The sequence below is a fragment of the Gobius niger genome (genome assembly GCF_951799975.1).
Source record: "Gobius niger genome assembly, chromosome: 2".
NCBI lineage: Eukaryota > Metazoa > Chordata > Actinopteri > Gobiiformes > Gobiidae > Gobius > Gobius niger.
The window spans coordinates 33906210-33934122 of NC_136853.1; the positions used below are offsets into that span (position 1 = coordinate 33906210).

The 27913-nt window shown below is 41.4% G+C and overlaps 1 protein-coding gene across 1 annotated transcript; it reads left to right on the forward strand.

The window, feature by feature from the left end:
- lrig3 (leucine-rich repeats and immunoglobulin-like domains 3) lies at positions 1 to 27840 on the forward strand. Its single transcript, XM_079552126.1, has 19 exons — positions 1 to 408; positions 5746 to 5817; positions 7719 to 7793; positions 14866 to 15000; positions 15102 to 15245; positions 15322 to 15465; positions 15752 to 15895; positions 16788 to 16931; positions 19012 to 19092; positions 20520 to 20591; positions 20988 to 21059; positions 21535 to 21698; positions 22815 to 23150; positions 23937 to 24218; positions 24474 to 24950; positions 25070 to 25213; positions 25291 to 25431; positions 26086 to 26331; positions 27303 to 27840. Exons 1-19 carry the CDS (start codon positions 209 to 211, stop codon positions 27527 to 27529), a joined length of 3300 nt encoding a protein of 1099 aa, XP_079408252.1. The 5' UTR covers positions 1 to 208; the 3' UTR covers positions 27530 to 27840.
- Positions 27841 to 27913: the final 73 nt, after the last annotated feature.

The following is a 27913-nucleotide window of genomic DNA, read 5'->3' on the forward strand; positions in this document are numbered from 1 at the left end:
GAATGGAAAAGTTTTCAACGTTAGCCTTTCTCTCGTTTATTATTTCCAGGATTCTTCAAATAACTTCGCATTGGATATAAGTGCACTATTATCGCTTCATCTCTTGTGGAGTTTTGTTTTTTTGTCTACTCGCTCATTTTCTTTGGATACGTTTCGCCTCAACATCCAGCGCTACTACTAGTGCTTCTGGGGGTGTTGTGTGGCCAAAATGCGCTACTTTACGCAGCCTCGCCTTGTGGAAGCCCGGCTTTGCGTCCTTTCCCTTGTGTTTTGGGGACTACAGCGTGAATGTGGGGCTACTGTCGGGACGTGCCCCCCACCTTGCGCGTGTTTTGGCGAGCTAGTGGACTGCAGCCGGCTCAAAAGGGGGCAAATGCCAGAGACCATCCCGGAATGGACCGTTCAGCTGTAAGTAAAAACCACGCACGCAGCAAATGTATTCTGCCGTTGTGAAAAGCACAGCAGGTACTTTACTGAGCTGTACTAACACCTCTGGCTCTATGGGAAGTTTTTTACTGACTTGGGATGGGATGCGCTGCATTCCTATAGTGGTCTTTTTGGTGTAGGCTATGCCCCATTGCCTAAACCACAGTAAAGATTTGCGCGGAACGAGAAAAACACGGGGACTCCGATGCAACTACTTTTGTTCGTGTTGCTTGCGAATTGAAATCCACAAATCCCTGTGCTGATGAATTGAGTATTATGTAGCCTTGTTTCTGTTTCTGTTAAGCATACCAATAATTTAGGTAGCGTATTGCCTATAAAAATGTAATTATAGGAACAAAAATATGCATAATAATGTTTCTGCAGAAAAAAAAAATTGTATTAGTGCAAAAAACAGCAACAACAGTTAGGCTATATATTGGCTATAGAGTATGTGTTTTTGATCATAAGCTCTTCAATTGTAAACCGGGAGATTTAGAAGTATTGCTGTAATTTAGCCTCGTAATCCATGATGATGTATGTGTGTTATCGTTGCATTCCACCAGTGGCGTCCAGGTCACAGGGAGCTGCAAAACAGGGCTTCAGTGATAACCCCTGAAATAAACTGATTTCAGAAGTTTAGAATCTGAGTTGATGCTGTTTCATTACCTTGGTTTCTAAAAAAAAAAAAGCCAGTCAAGTTAGTAAAGTCCTTGTTCACTAGGAACATTATAACCTGACCTATTATCACATATTTCCTCATCATGTCTTGTCACTCTGGATTTTTCTAACTTTTTTATTAGTCAAGGGAAATTGGATGTGTGACACCCCGCTTAGGTTGATTTTGTGTAAGTTGCCAATATATACATTTTTCCATTTAAAGAAGAACTAAGCAAATCGTTTAACCTTAATAAATCCTTTCCGTAATCCCTCTGGGAGTAATAAAAGTGTTAATGGGATGATTGGGGGGGTCTTTCATCTCCTCCTGGTGGCTCTGGCCAGAAAACCACCCTTTCAACTTCCCCTGTTCCGAGTCAGAGGCGCAATACACACTAATGGAATCACGAAGAAGAAGCTAACGGGCAAAGCTACCTGTGGGCTAGCGCCACATTATCAGTATTTACAGCCAAGTTTGAGTGAAAATAATCATCTCCATTGTGTAAGTGGGTTGTAGCACAATATCCCTCTCTCCCTTTGTCTTTTCTGTTCAATATTTACTCTCACGGACAATTAAAGAGTAAAGAAAAGCGGAACATGTATTACACCTGCCGTGGCGCTCATGGCCACTAGGGGCATGAGTTACTTAAAGTAGTTCAGCTTTAAGTAACAACGGTGTAATCCAAGGTAACGGCAACTACAGAGTTGCTGTGTTCGTCTTTGTGGTAGCCTAGTTTGATAAATTGTAGCAGCACTGCCATCACAAATCTGCAGTTGTTTACATTGTGTTGAGCTGTGGGGGTGAAATTCCTCAGAGTTGGTGGAGCCTTGATGGAGCTGGAGGCTTATATACCTGTTAAGATGTAAATCTTAGTTGGGAATGGTGACAATGATCCCAGTTTTCTAAAGTTCATTGGTTCTGTCAGTGTCCTCCATCAAAACCTTCACAACACATTTCGCTTTGTCTTCAACTTTGATTGTACTTTCTACACTTTTTACTTGAGATTTTTCCAACAGCATGCAGGCCCGCTTCACCACTGCTTGCTAGCCTGGTTCAGTTTTCTCCCTCTAAAAAGTGCTGCTGTGGAAAGTTGGCGTTGCCAGAGCAAACAAAACCCAGTCTGAGCCTCTCAACCAAGGACAGACTTCCAACAAAGTGAAAAAGTTCCACATGGGGGAAAAAGCTTTGCACTCTGGCACTCTAATTTACGAGTGGCTCTCCAGCACATCTTAAAGCCCTTACCCTGCCAACCCTTTGTTTTGTTGCACCCCATTATTTCTGCTGAATTAGCAAAGTCCGGAGCCAGCGATGGTCCTGGTTAAAGGGGATTGAGAAGGATTAGGCTCGAACAAAGTGAGGAGAAAGTTTTGGGGGAGGTGTGGTCGGCATATGGAGTTTACTGCCAAAGGTTCATAAGACACCACTTGCCTTTTGGCCATTAAAGGTATATACTGAGGAGAAGTGAATCTGGATAAAACTTTTAAAGGGTTAAAACAAAAACAAATAATTCTTCTGTGAAACATAGGCTTTTCCAATTTTCTATCTTTGCAAGTGTGAGTGGAAAGGGTACTGACATTCTTTTCACTCTTTATGGGTAAAATATTAACATAATAATAACAACAACACATTGCAAGCCAGTGTCAAAAGTTTCTCAGATAATTATCTCCATACTTGGTAGTGGTAGGCTAGTGTAGCCACAACTGCCCTGGGGGTAGACTGACGTTGCCCCTCCGACCAAAACTATTATTATTATTATTATTACTATATACTTTATTACAAGTGTTGGTGCTGCTTGTAGTAAATGCTTAAACTTCTACTCCAGCAATTATAATGACCCTAAAATGTACTGTAGTAATACTGTTGTAGTTGTCCTTAATTACAGTTGAATGAGAGTGCTTGTAATTTGCTACACTTTCCTCCCTCAGTCCCTGGGCGCTGTGCCACTGTCATCCACGAGACTGACAGGTTGTCTCAGTGACATTGAAAGAGGGGTTAGATGCAGTACATTCATTTCCCACTGGAGACTTAACTGTTCTCACATGGCTTAGTAACAATATAAGCAAATTGTTTATTATTGTTTGTTAATATGTACATATCATAATTAGGGATGGGACGATAAACAATAATATTGTTAATCATGATAAAAAATGCGTTAACTTTGACGGGAGTGGGCACGTCTCTATGGAGATGTGACTAAAGTCTGCAGTATTTCAGATTTCAGTATGCCATACAAATCCATTCTTTGATTATCCACTGCAGAAATAGCATTTTCTGTGTCGAGCTGCTCATTAGCTGCATGTTTTGCATTGATGACAACAGTGTAGTCCAAAATGTTACACAGTGTGCTTTTAAATACTTACTTTATGTCTCACTCAATATAACATTTACAGCAGACAATGAAGAGGAATATTTAATAATTGCTCAATCCCCATCATTTCTGCAGTTTCAGTGATTTTTTTTAAACCATCGGCTAATATCATTAATCGCAATTATTTTGGCCAAGATAATCGTGACCCCAAATTTCATTATCGTCCCATCCTTGGTCATATTATAGCACTCACCATTTGGCCTGTCCATTGAATGAAATTCCTTGTTACTCCTCTATCTGAATCTTAATGACAGCTTTTGTGACGAATGAGTGCCTCATTCATCAGCTTTTCAGTGGCTGATAAAATATTCTGTGGTGAGTTCTAGCTGATACAGGCCTCGGCTCAGTGTTATCTGGGTGCTTTGTGCTGGAAGTGGAAGTGTCAGAGCTACTCAGCCTTTATCGGGGGAGTATGATAGGACGTCTATCCCATATGCACCCATCTACAAGCCTATAACCATAACAAGAGCACACAGCGACATGATGGAAGGGATGAGCTTAGGTTTAGCTGCTGAAATCATGACCATAAACTTTAGAATGGAAAGTATGTGTGATTTATTTGCTTGTGGGATGCTGTTTAAGGGAAAGGCTATGGTTCCCTTTATGATACTATGATACTAAGAATTTGTTCATTTGACTGATCTCAGTAAGAATCAGTTATGATACTGCATACCTTTTTACCAGTTCCTAACACAAAAGGGTCAGACCTTTGTGTATAGCATTGAATAGAGGTGACCTACATCAGTGTTTTTAGTTAGTATTATTAGTGGTTAATTATATTAACGTGTTGGAAAGTACTGTAAAGATGCAAAAGACACCAAGAAGTGGCAAAATAGGCATAATACATTTTTCTTACTATCTAATCTACTTTTTCGTTAGAATGAAATCAGATACAGTAGCATCCTATAATGGCTCTGCTTTGACTGTGACACCTCAAAATTTACTACAGCTTTAAACTTTCGACCAAAGATCAGAGTCAGGCAATAGAAAATGTGACAGGGGTGTTGTAGACGTTTGAAAGGCTCTGCTTTCCCCTGCATTGTGAATACATTAACGGTGGTCGGGCCTCCCCCTCCTCCTCCTCCTCCTCCTCCCGGGACGTCCTGATGGGTTCCAGATGAGTGAGGTGCGGCGCAGGGGTGTAGGGGGCGTTGGGTGTACAAAAGCGTCTGGCACCACAGTGTTGATCGTGCGCAACAACGTCAATAACTCCAGTCTTTTTTTTTTCTTTTTTTTTTTATGGCTCACGGCGCTGTGCTCTCCAGACTGCTGGAGCTGGGAGTAAGGCTTCCACTAAAAACAGAGCACAAAACCATAGCCTAACCTCCTCGGGAGAGTTACGGAAGAAGTGGAGTCAAGATTCCGATACTTTTGAAGAATAGACCAATATTTACTTTTTAGTTTGATAAAGAAACTAGGAATTTACAATACTCGAGTAGACAGTAGACCGAGGCCTGTTAAAGCGAAGGTAACTGAAGTTGCTAATTCCACCAGAAAATAGTATTAAACATTCTTTCACTTTCAAGACTTTGCTTTATCTACACTGTCAATTGATTTTTTCCCCAATACTCTAGTATCTGTTGCAGGGAAAGCTACCTAAAGAGTGAAATGACTAAATAAAGGCAGTAGAGCCAGCTTTAGCTTCAAACTGCACTTGAAAGTTGTGCATGTGTTTTTATCTCTCTTCCTTTCTCTGCTTTCACCACATAGGCCTCAAGCCCTAATAACTCACCACTTCTTCATGTTGGCTCATGCTTTGGAGATGAAGCGTGCTGTTTTTGTGCTGGCTGCCTTCAACAACTCGCAAGCCTTTAAAATTATGCAGCTTTTGGGGGGGCTCCACTGTAAGGGAGTTCAGTTTTAGTTTTTTTTTCAGTCAATTTGAAACATTTAGAGCAAAACGTCTTGAACTTGTGAAAAGAGATATCGCTGGAAACCTTAGAGGATTCAAACCAGCTTGGCTCCGATTCAGACTTTCATCCTCAAATCTGGGAACTCGAGCTAAATTACAGGCTTGATCGGTCTTGGTGGTGACTGTAGGTGATGCCATTTGAGACATTTCTTTTGACATTACGTGGTATTTAAGTAATAAATCTTGCACTCCCTGACCATCCTGTTTAATCTTCGCATGTCTCTAGACCTTGGCACATAATTAGAGCAGCTTCTCGTCTGCTCTCTGTGTTAATGCACAATAACACAGTGATTTAGAGCGTAATTATGTTCGCAGCACAGACCTGAAATACACTTTTCCAGCATGTACTTTTCCCTCATTTCTCTGCTTGTGTTTTCTTCACAGGGACCTGAGCCATAACAAATTACAGGTGCTTGACGGAGCTTTGTTTGCCAATCTACAACATCTAACTGAATTGTAAGTACACAAGTGGGAACACAGGATATTTTCAATTATTTCTACCTCAAACTGTATAAACTCTGAAGGCGAATTTGCCATTGAATACTTTTCAGTATTTTCTAAAAATGTATCATATAAATATATCGGAGTTTTAAGTAAATGCAGCACTTGCTCTACACGAATGAACTTCCTATCCCTTCCATTTGTTCCCAAACTCTTTTGTTTCATGCACCCTTTGAAAAAAGTGCTGTGGCTTCATAAAAAGCTAAAACACTCTCAGAATCCATCATTTTACTTAAAGCCACACCACATAGAATGTAAATAATAAAATTTAATTGAGCATTTATTTTAGAATAGATATTTTCATCATTGAAAACAAACAAACATGTGCTTTTGCTGTGAGCGGCTCAGCTCTCCTAAAACAGAACTGTAACTTTGCCGGGTGTGGGTGCGTCTCCAACTCGTCTCCATGGAAATCTGACTAAAGTCAGCAGAATTTGACATTTAAACAGGTTAAATCCTCATCCTAATCCAATCTTTGATCACCCACTGCAAATTTTCTGTGCTGAGCTGCTCATTAGGAACATGTTTTGTACAGATGATAACAGTGAAGTCCAAAATGTTACACAGTGTGCCTTTAAAATTAATACATTCATTTGAAAATAATTTTGAAATATTAATTTCTATTTTGTTTTGCTGTCTGAAATAATTCCAAGTGCCCCCAAGTGCTTGCTCACCCCTAGGAGTTCCCGTACCCCTGATCGGGAAACATTTCCTTCGACAATGATGCTATAATATGTTTCTATATTGACAATTTTTAAAGGCACACTGCTTAACATTTTGTACTCTTCTGTTGCCATCAGCACAAAACATGTTCCTAATGAGCAGCTCGACACAGAAAATGCTATTTTTTGCAGTGGATAATCAAAGAATGGACTTGGCTGATAACCTAACCTGTTTACGTCTCAAATTCTGCTGCCTTTAGTCACATCTCCATGGAGACGAGCTGGAGACGTACCCACTCCTGGCAAAATTACAGTCATGTATGAGGAGAGCTGAGCCGCTCATAGCAAAGGCACATCTTTGTACATTTAGGCATTTTATGATGCAGAAAATATCAGTCATAAAATAAATGCTTGTATTTCAGTGTATTTATTGGGTAAAATTATACGCCGTGTGGCTTTAAATCCAATCACATGCAGTTAAATAAAAAAAAAAAGTGCATTCATGTCTGTTATTCAACTTAAACTGTGAAACTGATATATGATAGACTCATTACATGCAAAGTGAGATGTGCATAGCCTTTATTTGTTATAATTTTGATTATTGTGGCTCAACTTGTAAAAAACAAAATTAAAAATCTAAATCTAAATCTAATCTAAAATGAGAATATTTTTAAAATGGACTGTAAGCTATAATCTTGTAATGAGTCTATAATGTCATATTTTAGTTTGAACGATATTCTAATTTTCTGAGTTTTACCTGCTTTACCATTGTCTTTTCTACAACACCTAGAGCGGTGGGTTTCAAACCTTTCACAGCGAGTATCAATTCATAAAATAGCTGACCTTCCAAATGCCATTGGCCTAGATCAAGCTTCATCATCACAATCAGGGCTAAAGGCTGCAGAATAGATCTATATCTGACTATGTTCCTTGTCTGGTTCATGGACAGTTGTGTTTGTTTTTTTTTCACTTCAGGGCAATATACAGTAATTATAGTATTGGAAACTTGAGTGTATGTCAATAAATAGCGCTGGAGTGTAACAGAAATATGACCACACAAACCACAATGTTCCTTTGCCTGTTAACTGCAGCCAAGCAACAGACTTAGCATTTGTGGCTTTTTACTAACTCTTTTTATCCATAATATCACACGCCTTATTTTCAGCTTCTTTCTTTCTCTTTCCACCCACACAGAAAGCTGAACCACAACGAACTGGATGCAGTACCTGACCTGGGCTCCGTAGCGTCGAACGTCACAACGCTTATTGTGTAAGTAGAGCTACCTCAAAGCTTTTGGCCCGCTTTTAAGGCTGTCATTGGTGGTGAGAGGAGATGTTGTTGTCCTCCCTTCCCCCCCCTTTTTCCCTAAGTCCATTTGGCCAAAACGCTTTCCCAGACGGGGCAGTCGCAGCAGACATGGCCAGCTGCCCTTACTCACACACTCAGACAAATGCCATCATGAGGATTGGAAATGTTTTGTTTGGTGTCTGACGCTGCACACGGCTTTTTTTAGAGGCAGTGGAGTGATGATTGTGGAGGAGGAAGAAGCTCTGTGTGAACATACTCGAGGGTTTACGGCTTAAACAGCGGGGGGAGTAGCTTAAAGAGAGCAGTAGATTGTACAAGACGCATTCAAAAAGCTCATGAACCAGAAATTGTTTGGGAATCGTATTGTCCAATCGGCGCGTTCTCTAAAAGCAGTATTATCAGTGTGTGAAACCGCAACAATTTTCGCTGTCTTTCCGAAACCGGCGGTCGTGAAGCTATTGCGGAAGAATGTATTGCAGCTAAATGGGGCCTATTCCTCATCAAGCCTCGACACGATGCAGTGCTGTGGCCTTGGGGTGTTCAGCTGTCAGACACTCGCTATTTGTTTTCAAGTCCTCCAGCTATAAGAGGTCCCAGCAGACGCTCGCACCCATGAAAGGCCTCAGCTTCATAGGGTGTATCAGAGCTGCATACTGTTCAATGGGTGCCACAGTTCCTTCAGCACAGATACATTTCCCCACTTTAAACAGGGTAAAAATAATGTCTAGTAGTTAGTCATGTTAAAAGTATGAAAGATCTGTGGGTATTAGCCTGCGTGTCCTCACAGGATATAAACTGTTCAATGTTGTCTGAAAACAATGAAGGCTAGAAAGATTTCCAGTATAGACATCATACTGCATTTTGGCTATACCGAATGTATCTTTTCCACCTGCTGGTCATGATTTGCAATAAGTTGATCCAAATGTAGAGATCAAACATAAATGATGTTTACATTAACAGTAGGCTGTCTGTGTAGCGCATGCAACCGTTTCTGGGAAAGTTGTTGAGTGCAGTTCAGCCAAAGTCTACCCTCTTCCTTTCAACAAACTGCAGAAACAGATAGAATTGAAAGCATAATGAAAAACAACAACTTTTCAAACAGGGGTCATGCAGCCAAATGCTGACATGTAGGAATGCCGTGAAATATGGAGCTCATAAAGAAGGTTCAGCTTGGTGTAACCGTGATCATCATGTTAGCAGTGATAACTCTGTGACTTTAGTCTTGATGTGCTGAATACAATGCATTAGTACAATCATCAAAGATCATCAGTTTCACTCTTCTCTTCTTGCGAAATCTTAATTCAGTATTGTCCTGACGATGTAAACTTGGACGTGTTCACGGACCTTTGAATCCATAAAAGTGTTGGCGAATGACATTTAGTTATGTCACCATGTTTTGCCAAAGAATATTAAGAGTTGAGGACTGAAAGGGTTGGAAAGGTTGCTCTTGATTTCTACAAAGCAGCGATTTGATCCCCTTCTCCAGTCGTAGTAGAAGCCAAAATACAAGTGTTAGTTTAGGGAGTACTTTTTACTCCACTACATTCTTGAACTTGACTGAAAAAGAAAAAAGTATTTTGAATTTTGGTTATTAAATCCATGACCTATTTGTAGATTTTCAGTAGGTGAATTTAAAAGCTGCATTAAAGTTCTGCTCCGAAAACTTCAGGATAAAACACACTCTTTAACTCGTTCTCAGAATCTATAGCATAATGTTATATACCATTTTTACTTTATGTGCATTTATAAGTGGATACTTGAGTACTTTTACTTTAGTAGAATTTGCATCTGAGTTTGCTTTTTGATTTAGAAAGTAGTCTTCACCTTCCTTATTTTTACCCCCTGAGATTAAACATGGTTATGAGTAGGGCTGAAACAACTAACTATTTTAGTAATTGATTAATCGTTTTCTAGTAAAAACAGACTCAAATAAGGCAAAAATGACATGTGCGTTAAAATGTCAATGACATGACATTGTGTATGTTTTTATGAAAACCTACTGTTTTTAAAATTAGGGTCTGTAGTGTTTTGTACATTGAAACTTTCATAAATATCCGTCTGTGTCTCATCCAATCAGAAGCAGAATTAGTGCCAAGAGTCTCCAAGAAACATTTACTTTAAAGCAACACTAAGCAACTTCTTTACCTTTATAAATCCTCGAGTCCTTAGCGCCTCTGGGGCAAGAGTTACTTAGTACTGCTTTAAGTTTAATCCATCAACTTGTCCTCAAGCGATGCCACTTTAGCTTTATGTGGAAAAAAAGCAAGCAATTAATTGATTAATTGTGAAAATAATAGTTAGATTAATCGATTGCAAAATAATAATTTCAGGTCAATCATCAGTTGCTGCCCTAGTTAGTTATGAGTTTCTTAAGTGGGGCAAGCATCAGCCCACGATCATAATGTATCTGTCAAAAGTTCCGTTTACATGTTTAATTTTTTACTGCATCACATAGAAAGTGAATGGTGAGTTACATGAAAGTCCAACATGTTATACAAAGTGGTATTTCAAATTATTAACAGCAGATTTTGGCGGAATGAAATCAATGATCAGGATCTCAGGGTTTTTGGATGTTGAAGGCCTAGTGGTGGTGAAAGCAGCACTTTTTTTTTCTTGGGACAAAAATGCAGGTCTGGAACACAGCGCCTCACACATGCTCCCAGTCGCAGCGAGCCGTACTGGCAGCCGCCCTCTTCCCTCACTCTCCCCGTGTGATTTTCCCTCCAGTTTTCCACAATTTCTCTCCCTCCTTCAGTTCCTCCAAGCTGGGAGGGTAGTGAAGCCAAAAACTTCCGAAAAAAAAAAAAAAAGTAGTGGAGACAGAGTATCAAATAGCACTTATTCAAACAGGCAGTCAGACATGGCGGCTGCGCTCGTCGACTCCTCTGACCTCGAAGCTCGGAGTGAAAACAAACGCCACTAACCCGGCAGATGGTAGTAATTGAGTCGTGATCATCTTAATTAATTGAACAATTTCCCCCGGAATTTATGAAGGGGGCAATGTTGTCCGCCGCTAAATCTCCTGCGCCTTGTGTTCAAGGGCTGCGACAAATGACCCGGAGATTCCTGCCCTGATTAGGATGACTTTAGGCTTTAGGACCGGGAGCCTCGGAAGTGCAGCCTTGTTGTGGGAGACAATTACAAACCGGCCATTAAAGTAATAATCCATGACTTTTAACACTGGATTATGCTGATTGGCCAACATCATTTTTGCCATTAGGCTGTGATTCCCAGGCTATAAAAGATCAGAAAGCCATTGTACCGATGGGAGCGACTCTTAAACTCTTTGTGGATGACATTAATCTTGGACTTAGTCTGGTACAACACTTGAGGAAAACAATGAGAGTGGTCACTTAAGAGTTGATTACATTTATTCGATTGGACCAAAAAAAAGTAGAAAGAAAAGAAAGCAGCTTCTACTTCTGCGTGGTAGCTGTAGTGGATCTGAATCTGCTGTTAAAGAAGTAAGGCTATAAAACGTGTTTATACAGTTCACCCACAAAAAAAACAAAAACGTAACGCTCTGTTCATTCTTTAAAAAAAGTTGTGCTCTCTGCTAAAAACAAGCTACTTTCTAGCAGCGAGGAAATCGGAGCGAACACGGGTGTTTTATAACTTTATATTAGCTATGTACATTTCTTATAGCATAACTTGACAGACTAACGTGCGCATCTTGGCCAGTAAAGGGTTACAAATGATAATAATAAATGTATTACAAATATATGTAAAGCGGTTGTACTGTGGTTAGCGCTCGTCCTTCATAGCTAGAAGGTCCCAGGTTCGATTCCCAGAATAAATGTGGAGTGAATGAATTATGACTACAGTGTAGCGCTTTGACAAACTTGGTAACACAAGCTTGTAAAGGGCAATACAATTATCGAGTCTAATGAGTTTTTAAAGTAGAAAATAATGTATATTATAATATAGTATAATGCTCTAGAGTCCAAGGTATTAGTCCTCAAAAATGAAGAATGAGACTTTTTTAAATCTCAACTCTGAAAGACCAAGTTGAAAAATATATAAATAAATATGAACTTGTTCTAAAATGATAATCCAGAGGCAAATCTGAATTCCATTAATGTCAAAGTCCCCAGGGTGAACAGAGGGTGAACAGTGATATCAAAATTGGTACTGACTTAATGCAGTTATACTGTATCTCCTTCAGTCCATCTGTGTTTCTCCATAGTCTGATGGGGAGCAGACGTGTAAAGCAGTTCTGTCTTAAATGTGAGAGAGATTTGTGCCGTATAATGAGGTTTGTGCAGCAAACTCAGCCCTGGTTTTCATTACAGGCGCCACAGCAGTGAGCAGAGTCATCATATGGGTTCTCCAAACTTTTTTTTTTTCTTTTTCCAATTGGAAATACCACACACACACACACACACACACACACACATGAACACGCACACACACATGAACAGTTTACGGAGAGACAGTTCTAGAGCCATTGCAACTTTCCATTGCAGGGGAACTTAAACTCTCTCTTAGTTGCTGAGTGAACAAAGTACACTCCACACACCCCAGTTTAATTATAATTTATTAAGAAATAATGCAAAAAACATGTCATAATATCAATAAATATAAAAAATAATCAAGATAAATAAGTTTATGAATATATAGGAATAAAGTCCATACCGCCTTTGCTCTGCCCGATCCTGTCAGATCTCGGACCCTAAGCAGGAAGGGCCTGGCTGGTACTTGGATGGGAGAGCGTTTGGAAACACCAGGAAGCCTGGGTGAATGTAGTGAGTGAGTGCTGGTGGTCAGAGGGGCCGATGGTACTGACTGGTAGCCTTTCTTCCGTCTACCCCAGGGCATCTGTGGCTACCATAGTAGCTTACCATCACTGAGTGTGGTGTGAATGAATAATGTAGAGAGGGAAGACATGCACATCCCACAAAATCTGAAAAGCGTGCCGGACCGAGAGAGTACGAGAGAGTAAATAAGAAAAGGTCCACACAGCTCACTTAGCTCCCAAGTAAGAAAGTTTAGTTGTTGCTTACACCAGGTGGATGAATAATGCACACAATTGTAAAGCGACTTTGAGCGCCCGGAAAAGTGCTATATAAGACCTTTGAAATCTAAACTAAAAAGGTGCGACCCTGATCACTGTTGATTTCAGTTAAATTCCACTTTATTCTGGACTTGTCTACTGGAATATAAATAAATAAAAGGACTAGATAAACAATTCAATAATAAAACAATTATCACAATATCAATCGAGCAATGGACATGACTGCAAGTGAAAAGCACAACTAAAATAGTAGGCATTCTGTAGCCTCCAGCTGCCGTCTCTCTGGGGCAGGAAGTGTGCTCCAAAGCCCAGTGCCTCCCGGTTCCCCCCAGGGATGAACTGGAAAGACTGGTTTTGTATGAGTGGCGCCCCTCTTCTCTCAGCGAACAGTCAGTGGAACATGAAAACTGAGATACAGGTGGTGTGCAGGACTTTTGTGTGAGGCCTGGAGGCTACGATGCGTGGAAAGCCCTCTGCAAATCTCCAAACAATAGACACCTGTGCCACAAGTTTAATAAAGAAAATGCAATTCAAACTTGCTTATGCTGCAACTATCCCAATATTTGTGATTCACAAAGTATTTACAGTAAAGTACGAGCATGTACTGCTTGCTCAATAGATTGTTTCTATAGTTTGTTTTTTAGATAATTATTTCCAACTATTGCTAATGTAAATCGCAAATTGCTTTGAAATGAAAGACTACAATGATGATTCTGTGCTGCAGTGTGCTAGTGATACTATATATTTTTGACTCAGTTTACTTGAGAGCTTGTTTTATTTTCGTGTTAAAGCTGGAGCAAATTTCTCCATGGTTGTAATATCATCATGGCCCTTATAGCTACAATGTAATGGCAAAATATCTTAAAGTTTTAGATGAAACATAATCTTTTCCTTATATGTGGTGCTCCTAACTTTATAAGTGAAACTAGAAAGTCTTTTATTAGATTGAAATGCTATACATGTCATTCAAATCCGATTTATGCAACATAACGATACATATGATGTGCCCCCCCCCACCGTCCAGAAAGGCCGACTCGTACTGAAGTAGGTCAGTCTGAGTTGTCCATAAGCTTTCACCTGGCTTTGTGAATAGGTGGGATATCTCGATTTCACCCTGTCATGGTGCCATGATGTCTCCTGCCTCAGGTGCAGGAAATGAATAGAAAGCCTGAGCCTGAGATTAGACCTGGCAGCTGAAGTGTATCCATGCAGAAAAAACACATGATAGAACAAATGGTCTTACACCAGATAAGTCGCCCCTGCACCTGGTGAAGTCTGCTCAGCGCGACATGTGACTCAACTCAAATATTAACAGTACAGGTAAACCCAATATAAAGCATCTATTGGAAGGTGGTCTGTAACATTGCTAATGGCAGCTGGCGAGAGAGGTAAATGAGCTGCTCTGTGGGCAGTAAGGTGTAGCTGATGTGAGTGCACATTGATGAATACTGAAAACGAGGCCTGTAGTCTGTGTTGGAGCGAATTCCTGCCCCCCCCCCCCCCCCTCTCTCTCTTCTACCAGTCCCCGGCACAAAGAGGGCACTGTACCACACTGTTTATAACTAAGCAGTCCCTGCACTGCAATTTAGGAGGCGTGCAGCTCAGGAAATTGCCGGCCTCTGCCGAGGCATGCTTTCACTGAGGGAAAGGTATTCATCAGCCAAGTAATTGGCAGGTTACTTTTTTAAATACCTTGTTAGTAATTACCTTATAAACAAAATAACACGTCGCTAAAGAGAAAGGCTGTTTGGACCTGTTGTCAGAGCAGCGTCTTTGACTATGGTGAACAATTTGTCGGCTGACGTGAAATATGCTTGCATTATCAGCGAGACAAATGCTTGAGCACTGTGGGTGGCAAGTGTTGAGTGTGCGTGTGAGAGTATGTCATTTTTTAATACCGCAGGCTAATTGAGAGACTTGACTGTTTGTGTCTGTGGAAACATGAAGCTGCTGCTCAAGCCGCTAGTCAAATACACTATATTTTTGTCATTTATTGGAGCGATATGTCTGTATTTTCAGAGCAAACAACAGGATCTCCAGGATCTCCATTGAGCGGCTCAGGGCCTTTCTTGTTCTGGAAACACTGGACCTCAGCAACAACAACATCGTGGATTTAAAGGCTAGCTCTTTCCCCACACTGCCCCTCAAAAACTTGTAAGGGTCATTGCTGGTCACACCACACTTTAACACAATACAGTGATGAAAAGAGGCACACAGTTCTTAAACTGCATTTATTTTTACCCCTTTCTGCTCAGGTATCTCAACAACAATCGTATTTCTTCATTGGAGAGCGGCTGCTTCACCAACTTGTCGAGCAGCTTGCAGGTCCTACGTCTCAACCGCAACCGCCTGTCCTCGATCCCAGCTAAGATCTTCCAGCTCCCCAATCTCCACCATTTGTATGGGACCCTGTTTGCCAAAAATAATAAAATGTAGTAAAATGTATGTACTGAACTGTGTTTTTTCCCTTTTCAGAGATCTGAGCAGAAACCGTGTCCGTAGAGTTGAAGGTTTAACATTTCATGGTCTTCACGCTCTGAGATCACTCAAGATGCAGAGGAATGGCCTGAGTCGCCTCATGGACGGGGCCTTCTGGGGGCTCAGCAACATGGAAGTCTTGTAAGTGCAGTCGATACACTCAGCAATAGTTTTTTATATCCCGTACTTTATTGCACTAATACAGCATTAGTTTTCTGCAAAAGATAGGGAACAATTTGATCCGTTCCTAATGTTGAGAGTGCAGAAAAATGTTGCCTATAGTGACATCCAATTAAAAAATAAAACTTATACAGCAGCATTAGCTTATTTTTCATTTGTGATTTTGTCAGCTAGTCAGACGTAAATGCTATGTCTTCAAATAAACTATGGTTCCCTAAGTCCGGACTCTGTATGTTTGTGTTCACAGGCAGCTGGACTACAACAACCTGACGGAGGTGAGCAAAGGGTGGCTGTACGGGTTGCTGACGCTGCACCAGCTCCACCTCAGCCACAACGCCTTCAGCCGGATCCGACCGGACGCCTGGGAGTTCTGCCAAAAACTCAGCGAGCTGTAAGTCCACTTTTTAGCCCCCTCCCCTCTCATTATTCCCCCACACGTCTCCATTCAGACTCCGCACCCCCAACACTTGAGTGCGTCGCCCTCTGCTCCTCTCTCACACCACCCCCATAGCCTTTTCTCACACTCTTGGACAAATTGGAACAAAGCATGATGTTTTTCGAGCTCTGATCGCACTGTGCCAACATGAAAGCCCCATGCTTGCCAAAAATGGCACAGCCCTCTGCCCACACTTTCTGCCCTGCTGTTGTTTAAACCAAAACAATGAATTTAGAGAGTCCTGTTCAATTTGGTTAACTGGAGTTTTCATTATTAGTTATTTTTTTGCTACCACCCATTACCCACCATCTAGCGATAAGTTGATCAATCAATATTGTCATATTTATGGCTGGCCATCATTGAATAATTGTAACTTCTTATCTTTGCCCCTGGAGATGTCACTATCAGGCCTTTTGTTTCTATGACAACAGCTTCAGCTTCAAACTTCACAGTTTTCACCAGACACATTCCTGCAGCAGATTTGGTTTCCTTTGTTGTGGCCGTTGTTTGCAGAAGCGGTCACTTCAGAGTTTGCTATGTCTGTGCTTTTTCCACATTTGAACAGACTATTTAAAAAGGATTGGTTTTCCCTTATCACTCAACAAACAAAAAGTAAACAAGCAGGTTATCAGCCAGTATGAGCACATCTTATACATTTTATACATGACAATTTCAGTTTCCAAAGTGTATTTAGTTTTACATGCATTACTGATAATATTATTGATATATGTCCATTCATCAATCTTCTGCTTTATCTGGGGTCGAGTCACAGAGATGCCCAGACTTCCCTGTCTTCGCAAACTGAACTGGTAGCATTCATTAACCAATGTGTTCATTACATTTGTAGAAACTTGTCGTCCAACCATCTGTCTCGTCTTGAGGAATCCAGTTTTGTGGGGCTGAGTTTACTGGACCAGCTGCACATTGGGAACAACCGAGTGAGCTTCATCGCGGATGGCGCTTTCAAGGGTCTCTCCAGTCTGCAGATGCTGTAAGTTACAGTACAAATATAGATTGTGTTTGAGGCAATAGGTCTCAACTCTTGGACAGTGTTTGGCAAGTTACTTAAAAAATGCAATATATTCTACATTAGTGATTACAGGTCTAGAAATGTAATATGTTTGTTTTACATATTACTGTTTCAAAAAGTTACACTACTTTGAGTTGATTTTGAGTAGGGCTGGGCGATTTAAAAAAAAAAAAATATTAAGAAATTATAAAGATTATTTTCCCCATATTGATCGATCTCGATTTTCGATTTGATTATTTTTGTTTTAAAGAAAAAAACAATAAATGTGGCCTTTCCTGGACTTACAAGTAAACAGATGCTGCTGCCAAACTGAAAACTGCAGCTAAATCAGCAGCAAAAACAAGCTCTACACTTCTAGCATTACTTCTTGAGTTAATTTTGGCAAAATATAAACTGAAAATAGTAATAATGTCACGGAGTAATGACTAATATATTCCTATATTTTGTGCAAGCAATATGTTATATTCCTTAGTTACTGAAAAAAGTAATATATTTGTGAAACTCGACAAACACTTGTGTATCCAACTGTATTCAAGAACTTGCTTTCTTACCCTAAACTTTCAGCTTTGAGTAATTCAATCCCTTGTCGAGGTTTGTTATCTTAAAAAAAAAACTTGAAACCAAGAAGTTTCCACAGTCTAGTCTGAACAATGTGGTCAAACAATGCAGTTCAGTTGAGCAAAGTTGACAAACCGCTACTCTGCGATTGCCACGCATCATAAATAGCCCATAGAAAACCTTTAGTACGTAGAGCACTTTGTAGCTCCTCCCGCATCTTTTATCTCGGTGCCACCTCCACCATCAATCCCTCGGCTGAGTGGAAATCTCCTGCCTGATTTGTTTTGGGGATGGGGAATAAATGACTGCGCCGAGGTCTCCGAGCGCACATAAAAATCTCAGCACGGCACAACAACCGCCGACCTCAACGCCCCGCATTCTCTTCAAACGGGACCCCTTTTCTATGCTCTCGGGTTCCTTCGGCATGTGCGCACACACCTCCCCCATCTTTCCCTCTCGTTCCCACACCAGGCAAGCAAACAGGCTCCAGAAATCTCGGTGAGCTAACTCGAACCAAATGTGTGCTGTGCGGCTGAGGTCATTGTATAGGGCAGGTGTGCAGGCTAGGTGGATCACTCCAGGGCTTTGAAACGCCAGCACTGCCCCCAACGTGTAAACTGCAGACCGGCTTCCTCAGTCCCAATCAGCCATAACCAGACATGCAGTGGGGTGGGGTGGGGGGGAAATGACTATTTGAAGGCATTAGACCAGCTGAGGGGATCAAAGGGTGCGATTTCTGTGTGAAATTCTTGGCTGTGGCGATGTTTGTGCACTGCGTCTGCGTGTTTGGTTGTTTAGTATATTTTCCCCCTTGTGGATAGCCAATAAAACGTCTCATATTTTGTTTCCCATGCAGTAGTTTGAGGTTGTCAACATTTTTTCCCCAATTTCGGTGTTGCAGAGGGGAAAAAGAGGGATTTTTGGGCTGTTGATTTGAAACTCAACGGACAATACATTTGTGAAGCTTGCATCTCGCCTCAAAAAGTGCATCATACATCCTCTCTCTGGATAACTTACTTTAGTTTACAGTGTATTGTTTGCAGGACAGCAATAAATCGGTTTAGTGGTAGGAATCTTTTTGTATTTAGAGAATACGAAGTTAACTTGCAAGGAACAGTACACTACATGGCTGACATGTTCAACAATCATGTTGCAAGCAGATCTGTGGCAGACCTTCTTTGAGGGAGAAAACATATTTGAATCGCACGCAGAGTATATTTATCCCTTTAGATGAAGCCGAAAATGCAGCACACATGTTAATGCTGCAGCGCTGCCTTGTAAAAATCTTTTCTGCTTTCCTCGACAAAAAAGACACTGCCGCAAAAGCTGGGAAGGACTTCCTGTTGAGCGTCGGGCCCCTTTGAATATAATTTTAAACGTCTCAATGCAAAGCTGCGTTGAGTTTTATTAACATCGCAGGCACGGTTGTTTGCTGGGCGTGTGTTTTTTACAAGGCGGTCTTGTCTTTGTTTTCTCCTTAAAGGGACCTCCAGAATAATGAGATCTCCTGGACCATTGAGGACATGAATGGCCCGTTCTCTGCGCTGGACAAGCTCAAGAAATTGTGAGTTCATGAAGGGATATTCAAATGGTTTTACTTGGGCTCCACAATACATGTAATGGCTTAGCTGAGAGTTTATGGTTAAAGCTGCCTCCATACACACACAGCACTGTCCCAGCCTCAGCGTCATGGGTTCAAGGCTTGTACTTGTCATATAAAGTATGGATAAAAAAACGAGATCATAGAAAATAACCTGGACTTAACCATAACCTCTTACCCCCTGCCTGAACCTCCGGGTTGGAGAAGTGAAAGTTGCATGGGTGGTTTTCTGGCCATCAGGGGGGGATGAAAGACCCCCCAATCATCCCATCAACACTTGTATTACCCCCAGAGGGACTTATTAAGGTAAACAAGTTACTTAGTTCTTCTTAAAACATGAAGTGGGCAGGACCATAGTGGTCGGTGTACAAAAAAAGTTAACCTCTTAACTCCCACCTGAACCAAGCACATCTTCTCCAGTTTGGCTTTACCCAAATCTAAAAGCTTCTCAACGAGAGAGCAACAGTGTAATCATTTGAAAGCAAAGACCTACAAAAGTGATTGTAACTTTTTAGTCACATTGTTCCTACGTTTCCATCTCTTTTTTGGTGGTTTTCTTTTGCCTTTTTGGCATGTTTTTGGTTTTTCATCGCTATTTTTTAGCGCTGTCTTGTCCCTTTTTTTTTGCTTTTGTTTCTGCTATTTTGATGCTTTTAGATTTTAGATTTGGGTAAAGCCAAACTGGAGAAAATGTGCTTGGTTCAGGTGGGAGTTAAGAGGTTAACTTTTTGTTGTACACCGACCTCTATGGTCCTGCCCACTTCATGTTTTAAGAAGAACTAAGTAACTTGTTTACCTTGATAAATTGCTCTGGGGGTAATACAAGTGTTGATGGGATGATTGGGGGGTCTTTCATCCCCCCCTGATGGCCAGAAAACCACCCATGCAACTTTCCCTTCTCCAACCCGGAGGCCCAATACACACTAATGGAATCACGAAAAAGAAGCTAACAGGCTAACGGGCAAAGCTAACTGTGGTCTATCCACACTTAAGCAGTATTTACAGCCAAGTTGGGGTGAAAAAAATGATCTCCATTGTGTAATTGGATGTACAATATCCCTCTCTCCCTTTGTTTTTTCTGCCAGCGTGGTATTTACTCTCACGGACAATTAATGAGGTAAAAAACGCTACGACACCTGCAGTGGCGCTTATGGCCTCTAGGGGCAAGAGTTACTTATTTCTGCTATTTTTGCTTATTTTTGATACAATCAAAGCCTATTGATGGTTATGAATTATAAATCACAACATCTTGGCTAGTAAATAATAAATAAATAAAAAATCCCTGGATTTGACTGGGTTCCTCAGAAATTGAGCACCTCTGACCGGTATGTTACACTCGAAGCGCATAAGTTTAAGTGAAACTGATAACATTGTGTGCGTTTTTTTCCCAGATTTCTGCAGGGAAACCGAATCCGTTCGGTGACCAAGAAGTCTTTCTCTGGACTGGACGCTCTGCAGCACCTGTGAGTAGAGCCTCGCGTTTCAGTGATTGTTGCCAAAAATTCGAGCCGTAAACTCGGCAGACTGAGTCACACAGAGCTTGCTTGTTCGCGTTGTCTGCTCTCATTGCTTTGCTTTGATGTGGAGAAGACAAAAGGCCGCCATTAGTATCCTCTCTTGAGACCATATTGATCACTAGTGTGTACACAGCATTTGTTTCTAATTAGAGTTTCTTTTTCCCAGCTCAAGTTTGGCCCCATCTCGATTCACAGAACAGTCTTAACAGCCTAGTGTTTTATTGTTCTGGAGCCTGTAACCTTTTGTTCAGTCTGTTGAAGATCTTAGAAGAGTTTGGACTTGACTGTATATACAGACGCCATTTGCAAAATAAAACTGAACTTATTCTTCCTCCACTACAGGGATCTGAGTAACAACGCCATCATGTCCATCCAAGCCAACGCCTTTTCTCAAATGAAGAACCTGCAGGAGTTGTGAGTATTTTGGTATTGATGTTGGACATAGTTTTTGTTTGAGCTGATTTGAGACAGGCCTCCAGGTGAAAGTCATTATGGGCTCCTCGGGGGGAAAAAAGCCAACAACTGCTGTATTTAGAACAGGAAAAATACAGAATTAGCCGTCCAGATACCTTTTAATCTGATGTTCATGGCTTCCATATGCTCAGGGATACGTAAAAAATGGCCATGAAATTCTTATGTGAAAATACTAGAAAGTTGACAGTTTGAAACAGCAGCTATTGCCCAGTTTAGAAAAGGGTTAGGGTTAAAACATGTTACCAAACCTGGCCCTGCTTTACACGTCAAAGAAAGGGGACTAAGATATAAAGCCTCTTCCATTTATCGTTCTGTATAAAATAACATGCACGCTTGTAGTTTTCCAGTCGACGTTAGTGCCACATTTCAGAGTGACTGATGTTTTTCTGTATGCACTTTTCTGTTGCACTGCCAGGCGTCTCAACACCTCGAGCCTGTTGTGCGACTGCCAGCTCAAGTGGTTCCCGGTGTGGGTGGCGGAGCAGAGTTTCCTGTCCTGCGTCAACGCCAGCTGTGCCCACCCGCAAATGCTGAAGGGCAGGAGCATGTTCTCTGTCAGCCAAGAGGACTTTGTGTGCGGTGAGTGATGCGTTCATTCTGTGTCGCACCTAAAAGCGCACACGTACGCAATGCATGCAACGGTTCCATTCTGCAAAGCTGGCCTACATTATTAAGTATCTTCCTGATGCCGACGTGTTCTTATAAGGCTCATGATATTTATGCGTGTAATATTCAAATGTGCAGGTTGTATTGAAAGGATTTGCGCCTCAAAAGATGTGTACCATGCATACACGATACACACAGTAATTCACGAATCAACTGAATCAAATGGATTACTTCTTGGGCAAACCTACTTGACCTCTTAACCCCCACCTGAATCGAGTTTGGCATTACCCACAACTAAAAGCTTCTAGAAAAAGGTCGAAAAAATATACAATTAGGCCTGTCATGACAACAAATTTGAAGTTCGATATATTGAGGCAGGAAAGTATCACGATAAATGATATTATTGACTAACGATACTAGATATTGTCCACTCTCAGGCGTAAAAATGACAATAAACCTTTGTTCTAAAAGTGCATAATCATATCCTAAAATACCACACAAGCTGCAATAAACATGAAATATAATGTAACTGAATTTGCTTCAGTTAGAAACCAAATGAAGAAAAAAATAGGGGGGAAATGCTAATAGATGTACAGACGATAGATATCGAGCCCAAAAATGTATCGTTTATCTGTTATTTATTGAAATATATAGTAATCATCATCGATATAGTAATTATCGTGACAGCCCTAGATACAATAACACAATTTAAAAGGCGACAAAAACACAACTAAAAAGTGATGAAAAAGCCACAAAAATGCAACAAAAAAAGTGACAAAAACTCAACAAAAGAGCGACAAAAACGTACCAGAAAAGCAACAAAAAAGTGAAAAAACGCAGAGATTGAAACACGGAAAAAAATAGCTTTTAAAATGTGACAAAGGGGCGACAACACGGCAAAAAGTTACGATATATAGTCTGTAAGCTCCAGTCGAGAAGCTTTAAGATAAGAAGAAAACCAGACTGGAGAAAATGTGCTTTGTTAAGGTGGGGGTAAGAGGTTAACATAGTACTTACAATTAATTCACTTAAGTCTTCCACTTTAGCCGAATACCAGATGAATGAAACATACTATTCATGTCCTCACAGATGACTTCCCAAAGCCTCAGATAACAGTGCAGCCAGAGACCCAGTCGGCTCTCAAAGGTGGAAACGTCACCTTCGTCTGCTCAGCCGCCAGTTCCAGTGACTCACCCATGACGTTTGCTTGGAAGAAAGACAACGAGGTCCTGAATGACGTGGAAATCCACAACCAGGCCCACCTGAGGGTGCAGGGCGGAGCGGGTGGAGACACGGAGGTGACGGAGTATACCACCACTCTGCAGCTGCGCACTGTGGACTTCTCCAGTGAAGGCAAATACCAGTGTGTCATCTCCAACCATTTCGGGTCATCATACTCCACCAAGGCCCGGCTCACTGTCAACAGTAAGTGATTAAGTGATTTGTACCATTTACCTTGGCTTGTTACTTTACGGAGTTGGCTGGCTGTTTGCAATCTCTTTACAATCAGATCTACTGAACGCATTTATCACCACTTGTCAGACTAAAAAAGAAGCATGTAACCACCTATATCAGCAAATACTCACAGAACAAGCATTACAGACAAGTCTTTTTCCCAGAGCATCAGACTAACAACGTTTACTCTATAGACGGCAGTCAAACAGCTCCAAAACATAATTTATACATCTGATTACTAAACAGCAGATTACCTAACAGTGCATTTACCTCAGCACAATGATATGAGTGCATAAAGGAGTTGTTTATGTCTTGCTAAAGTTCACAATAGCTGAACCCTCAGGACAGATGTGAACCGTGGTGTAAACATGGACTCACCCGTAGCATTGAGGTCTGTTAAGCCTCACTAAAACTCCATAAACACATGGCCGCTTCCCTTTTCATCTTGTGTCGCCAGCGAAAAGTCCCATTGACAGGAATCGTTCAATAAACGAAGAATAGCCGTATAATCCACGGGTATAATTAGCTAGTTTCCCCATGCTGTCTACAGAGAACTTAAATGAAAGTAGTCTTCAAGTACTTGCTTTGTTTATGAGGAAATGATGGAATTCTTCTAATTGTTTTTCTTTTTTATATAAGTTAAATGTCCAAAATAAGTGTAATTTGCAGTTTGCTTTTTGAGGTATATTAACTACCTGCTGTACACATGAAATAGGAGCTTATAAAAAAATAAAAATGTTTTTTTTTTCCCCGTAGTGCTGCCTTCCTTTACTAAAATGCCCATGGATCTGAGTATCCGTGCCGGAGCTACAGCCCGACTGGAGTGTGCCGCGGTGGGCCACCCTTCCCCTCAAATAGCATGGCAGAAAGATGGAGGCACCGATTTCCCAGCTGCTCGCGAACGCCGCATGCACGTGATGCCAGAGGATGACGTCTTCTTCATTGTTGACGTGAAAACTGAGGACATCGGAGTTTACAGCTGCACTGCTCAGAACACGGCAGGAGCCATCTCTGCAAATGCGACACTCACTGTGCTAGGTAAGAGGTTGTCTGTATTTGTCACCGTAATTTAACCAGGTATGGCACAGGGTAAGCAAGGACTTGATCAGGATTCAAGCAGGACTAAACTGATGATGATACCTCCTGTGTTACCCATGCCATAGTCTGAGGAATACTGATCTAAGCTGTGTCATCCAATTGCAGGAACCTTCTCTTATTATCAATGGAAAATAGCAGAAAAAGATGTTAGAAATGGTGTATTCATTGTGCTGTATTTATCTGTCGTTACTATAGAAACCCCATCCTTCCTGAGGCCTCTTACGGACCGCACCGTTGCTAAAGGCGAAACAGCCGTCCTTCAGTGCATCGCTGGCGGCAGCCCTCCTCCGAAGCTCAACTGGACCAAAGACGACAGTCCCCTTGTGGTGACCGAGCGGCACTTTTTTGCAGCCGCCAACCAGCTTCTCATCATTGTGGACGCAGCCGAGGCGGACGCTGGGAAATACACGTGTGAGATGTCCAACGCCCTGGGGACTGAAAGAGGCAATATCCGGTTGGCTGTGCTGCCGAATCCCAATTGTGATCCCGGAGTTCAAGGCGGAGTTGGTGTCGGCATTATGGGAGTGGGCGGGCCAGATGACGACGCGTGGGCCACTGTGGGAATCGTGATCATTGCAGTGGTGTGCTGTGTGGTGGGCACCTCTCTGGTCTGGGTGGTCATCATCTACCACACGCGAAGAAGAAACGAAAACTGCAGTGTAACGAATACAGGTGAATGTTTTGTAAAATTTGTAAACTATTAGGAGGGAAATTTGTTGGTGTTTATGTATTTGTGCAGTGCTCAATGTAGCATGAATGACAAATAAAAACGTAATGTTTCTCTAACTTAGATGAGACCAACTTGCCTGCAGACATCCCCAGTTACCTCTCGTCCCAGGGCACCCTCGCTGACCGGCAGGATGGGTACATCCCGTCAGAGAGTGGCAGTAGTCATCAATACAGTGGCTTTTATATCCAATCCAAAGACATGAATGGTAAATTTGTGGACTTTTTTTCTTCATCGATCACATGTAGTGTTGGATACTAAAATGTTTGGTCTTAATTTCTGCAGGCCTCTGTCAGCTTGATGGAGGAAGTGAAACTGATTTAGAGGCAGCGCTCGATCCCCTGCTCTGTAACTATCAAGGTGCGATAGGATCACTCCTCAGACGGGACAACTTGTATCCCCCCGACTACACAGAAATCTGCACAGGTTAGTAAATATTACTGGCACATATATTCATTATTATAGGTTAATTCAGGGTTTCCGTTAGCCGGCTGTAGTCGGCTTTTGGCCGGTTTGAAAAGCAAATGGCCGGTAAAAATTATGTCCATCGGCCAAATTGGCCGACAGTAAAAAAGAGAGAATATAGAAAAATATATTAAACATGTCACCTAAGTCAGTGACTAACATAACAAAGTGTTTTCGAGACAGGCCTAAATATTAAAAAAGGTTCAATATTTCTATCAAAAAAGTTTTGATTTACGGCTTTAGCCCGTTTTACAAAGCGCTGTCTGAGTTGAAGTGCATATGAGTGGTGTAAATCCGCGCAACACCTGCTGCTCCACCGTCTCCACGCACACAACTTCATGTTTGGATTTTCGCTGTTGCTACATTTTTCTCACGTCAGTCTTTAATTAGAAATAGCCGTGTTTTGGGACCCACTAAAGCACTTGTGTAGCGCTCTGTCTAAATGTAGATTGTTGTTGATAATATGCCACGTTCATAATGTATATATTTTTTAATGGCCTGTAATTCTTGCGAATGGCCGACATTATACGACCCAGCCGGCCAAAGTGGCCGACAAAAAAAAAGTCTACCGGAACCTCTGGGTTAATTGACATCTTCTTTTTCTTTGCTTTTTAGGCTGTTCAATTGATCAAAAGCCCCCTTGCATGGACTATACAGGCAGTCTTCCCAGCTCCAAACGAAAAGACTACCTACTCTCGGAGCCATTCGACCTTTGCTCCTCTTCCGTCCTTATGCAGGTGCCCAATGGCTGCCACCATAATGGCCAAACTCAGCAGCACAGTGAGAACCGTCTATCTGTGGACGAAGGTGATCCAAATGATTATGGAACAGAAGGCCTCTCTCCATTTAATACTTTTATGGGTAAGTCTAAAATTGAGTGCAAGTGTACTTTACTAGACTATAGCACTTGTCCAAACCGTGCTTTACCGACTGTAGCACAGTTTTGCTGAGCACAGCTCGTGGCCAGAGGCTGCATCTCTTTGCCTCATTGGGTTAGGTCCCTTTGATACAGTGCTCATAGGGTGATGTAATGTTATAGACACAAACATAAAACTGAAGCCTAGACGTCCTTTAGAGGCTCCAGATTAACGTCTGTGAACTGCCCGCAGCTTATAGTCAAGCGCCAGACACTGAGTGAGAGCTTCAGCCCAGCTTAAATGCTCTGTACAGAAGCACCTTGTGTCGCACATTTTTTTATTATAAAAAAAATGTGAAACAATGCAACGCAAGAATAAATCAAAAAACAGTTTGTGTTCGTTAAGGCCTTTGCTCTGCCAGATCCCATCAGATCTCAGAAGCTAAGCAGGGAAGGGCCTGGTTTTTACTTGAATGGGAGACCTCCGGGGAACACTAGAAAGCCTGGGTGAATGTAGTGTGTGAATGAGTGATTGGTGGTGGTCGGACGGACCGATGGCACATATCGGCAGCCTCGCTTCCGTCAGTCTACTCTAGGGCAGCTGTGGCTACATTCGTAGCTTACCACCACTGAGAATGGAATGAATAAATTATGTATGAAATTGCAAAGCAACTTTGAGCACTGCATTACTTGCATTAAATTACAATTTACATGTATTTACAAATGTAAATTGCTCAAATAAACCACACAAACAAACAAACAAACATTATAATGATCCAACCGTGCATAAATGGCCATGGTTGTGTCAGGAAGGGTATTATTATATTATTATATTAGTATTATATTTTGCCTGTAGCGCTTGGAATAAACATCAAAAGTTGACTGTCCGTGACCAGATCCCAATCAGTTAACTTTTCTTTAGATTGTCTCACTTTTGCTTTATGCTGTATATAACCTTTACATCTTTTCTCTCCAGGAACATTTGGAAAAGCTCCATGGAGACCTCACCAGGACCTGTATCCAGGCTTCATCCCTCCTCCAGTGATCCATAATGGGATGACGCTCCGTGAAAACCCCTACACTACCGCGGACTCTGACTCAGAGCAGGAGGATCACCCCGGAGACTCAGAACAAAGTGTATATGAACAGCCATATGACAGCAACAGGACAGATCCTATTCTACAGAGAAGAACTAGTACTTAGCTGACATGGCACAGCTACTGCCAGCTATAGTTCTCCATGAAGAAGGAAACCAAAAGTGTCTACCTCACTGAAAGGACATTTGCAATAACAGACTTTAGTGCAACAAGTGAATGTAATGGACAATGAGAATTTCCTAAAAAGAAAAAAGGGACAACTTAGAGCTGTTTTGTGATACAGCTCAATATATGAATAGATTGTTTTGTTGTTGTTGTTTTTTTAATCTAAAGTTTATTGTAATTTGTAAAGTGTACATAACAGATTGTATTATTTTCGCGTACCATTTCCAAGAATATGCAGCCTTGTATTTTGTAGTTAAATGAATGAAGCAATGTTTTGCACTACAATAAAACAACTTAACTGTGTGCCGTTACATTTGTTTATTTT